Source organism: Lactuca virosa, chromosome 3, assembly GCF_052849685.1.
Source record: "Lactuca virosa cultivar CGN04683 chromosome 3, Lactuca_virosa_CGN04683_v6, whole genome shotgun sequence".
In the NCBI taxonomy this organism is placed as follows: domain Eukaryota; kingdom Viridiplantae; phylum Streptophyta; class Magnoliopsida; order Asterales; family Asteraceae; genus Lactuca; species Lactuca virosa.
In genome coordinates, this window is record NC_136428.1 from 54,088,917 (window position 1) to 54,091,708 (window position 2,792).

The window sequence follows — 2,792 nt, forward strand, 5'->3', positions numbered from 1 at the left end:
CCATTCTTGCAATTTTCAAAACCATAGAAATAAGTGGCTTGGCGTTTTTTATAGAATTTTTCAAAGTGTAATATTTTGCAAACTATGGGAATAATTATGAAATTTTGTTGTTTTTTCAACAAAATATTTTGAGGATAGTATCAAGGTGTTTTTAATATATATATATATATATATATATATATATATATATATATATATATATATATATATATATATATATATATATATATTCTTTAAAATTGAAATAGAAATCATAAAAATATATGAACCTTAATAACTGAACATTAACAATGATCATTATTTTTTTTCTTTTATTATTAACTTTTTTTTATTTAAAAACATATCAAAGTTAATAATTTTTTGGTTTCATCATTTAAAAATCAATATCGACAAATCTTAATTTCAAAAAATTACTCTGTTAACAATATTCATAGTTTAATAGAATTTACAAAAGAATTTTGTCATATAAATCTGTCTTTAAACAATATTGACTTATAATTATTAAAATTTAAAAATTATTAATTTTTATTATACAGTTGATAATGTTTTTTGATAAAATTAATAATAAAGAAAAAAACAAAATTACATATTACCCACGTACGTCCCAACACGCAAGCATGACAGGTGGATTTGTCTTTTTTTTTTTTTCCGGGGAGCTTGTTGTTACGAAAGACCATACAATAAGTTTCAAGTCAAAAGTCTACACTTATTTACTTTCTTATTGATTCGAATAGAAATAGTAATTACCCCAATATTTATCTTTTAAAACATTATTTTTTGTTGATATCTTATTGAGAGTTCATACAAGTGTAATCAGCTTTCTTGGAAATATCTTTATGCAATTAAAAACAGACAAAGACTTTGCGACTTCAAATCTCTATAAGACTGCGAACCCTTGTTGGCTTCTTCTTCAATCAGTTGAACAATTAATTCTTCAGACCAGCAATAATGGTGGCGACATCATTTGCCATAGACCTCAATCTTTTCCCCTTCCACAAAACCGATGACACACCGGTAAGCACTTACATATATGATATACCTGACTAATGCTTAACTGAGCATTTCCGTTTAATTACATCTATGTATATATAACTTGTTTACTTGTGGTTAAGATTGGAGAAGTTCACACCGATGATGATTATGATGACGATGATGATGACGGGGAGGAAGAAGACGATTGTTCGTTTGGAAAAGAGGTTTCTGGTTAATTACATGCATTCGAAACTTTTATTACATGAATGAAGTGTGTGTGTGTGTGTGTGGCATTTTCCTGGTAGTTATATTGACGAACGGTGTACATATATACGAGCAGGTTGATGATCATATGATCAGTGGGGATCATTTAAGCAGGATAAACAACGAAAACAAGAAGCTAAAGGAGATGCTTAAGATCGTATGGGAGAACTACAACTCTCTTCAAACGCATGTCAAGAAACTAATGCAAGAAAAACAAGTATTTGAATCGAATCCAAAGAAAAGAAAGCTCGACGAGACAGTTCAACAAAGCTTGTGGAAGAGACAGAATTGGAACTTGGAATCACCAAGGAATACTGGGGTTCAAAGAGTTTATATACCAACAGATCCGTCTGATAAAAGCCTGGTACTTGATTAATTTTTTTTTCGTCATCAATTCCCTGAACAAGAAACCATTGCACCCCTTTTAAGAAGCATTGATTAAAGTCAAAGTGTTGCATTTATAGGTAGTGAAGGATGGATATCAATGGAGGAAATATGGACAAAAGGTGACTAGAGACAACCCATCTCCTAGAGCTTATTATAAGTGCTCTTCTTCACCAACATGCCCAGTCAAGAAGAAGGCAAGAACACCATCTCTCTCCCTTCCTTCTTTCTCCAAGATATACATAAGAAATCGTTGGTTTGATAAACTTATCTACTACTAATAAGTTTTATCATGATTTCATGTTGATATATATAGAGAATTTTGTTCAAAAGTTTGCTTATATGATATGATGTTGTGTTCAGGTGCAAAGAAGTGTGGATGATCCTGGTGTAGTAGTTGCGACCTATGAAGGTGAGCACAACCACAGAAGCACAAAGGAAGAGGCTGCGTATGCCCTAGCCAATGAACATAAGATTTCAAGTAGTGAAAGAAGGTCAAACTCCCCAAGATTTGATGAGGTTTTGGTGGAAAAAATGGCTACTTTTCTAGGAAAAGATCCTGATTTCACTGCAGAACTTGCTGCTGCCATTTCCTCCAAGATTTTGGAAGTCGATTTGTTCTAAGCATGCTAATCGAATTGTATTCATCTCTTTTGTATATGAATGCGATTCGATTTGTACAAGATATGTGGTTTGAACAAGAACACAAAGAGCTTTATAACGGGTATTTGATCGATTTGGTTTGGTAGCAACTCGAATAGTATATATACGCCACTACATAAAGTATTGGTAGCCATATAGAGGTACTTCATTGTGATGTTTAGTTTTTTTGTAGATTTATTTGCCAATTAGCCAATTAGTTGGGGGGATGTCTTATGTACATTACAAGATTTGTTTGGACACAGGATGATTTCCATATTTGTATCATCCGTTCTTCATTTATTGTGATTCCATCTTCAAATGCAATGCATTGGATGGGTATCGGAAAGACAAAGATAATAAAAATGTTATAAATGTAGTCATCGATTGAGTCAAAATAATGCCAACAAAAAGACATAATTTGCTAGAACTTGAACGCGATAATACCTATATCATAGACAATTATACTAACTGTAATTAATCAAATGAAAAACAATGAACAAAGTAAACTACAGACTTGTCCAAATATGACA

General features: G+C 31.5%; 1 protein-coding gene across 1 annotated transcript; it reads left to right on the forward strand.

The window, feature by feature from the left end:
* Window positions 1–885: 885 nt before the first annotated feature.
* On the forward strand, window positions 886–2,558 carry LOC145165710 (putative WRKY transcription factor 60). Its single transcript, XM_079084526.1, has 5 exons — window positions 886–1,014; window positions 1,113–1,196; window positions 1,313–1,600; window positions 1,701–1,817; window positions 1,984–2,558. Exons 1-5 carry the CDS (start codon window positions 949–951, stop codon window positions 2,242–2,244), a joined length of 816 nt encoding a protein of 271 aa, XP_078940652.1. The 5' UTR covers window positions 886–948; the 3' UTR covers window positions 2,245–2,558.
* Window positions 2,559–2,792: the final 234 nt, after the last annotated feature.

Bases quoted from the DNA above. Each gene is read 5' to 3' on its own strand.
- LOC145165710 (XM_079084526.1), top strand. From the start codon at position 949: ATGGTGGCGACATCATTTGCCATAGACCTCAATCTTTTCCCCTTCCAC. The intron at 1,015-1,112 runs GTAAGCACTTAC...CTTGTGGTTAAG, and splicing joins ACAAAACCGATGACACACCG to ATTGGAGAAGTTCACACCGA. The intron at 1,197-1,312 runs GTTTCTGGTTAA...ATATACGAGCAG, and splicing joins ATTGTTCGTTTGGAAAAGAG to GTTGATGATCATATGATCAG.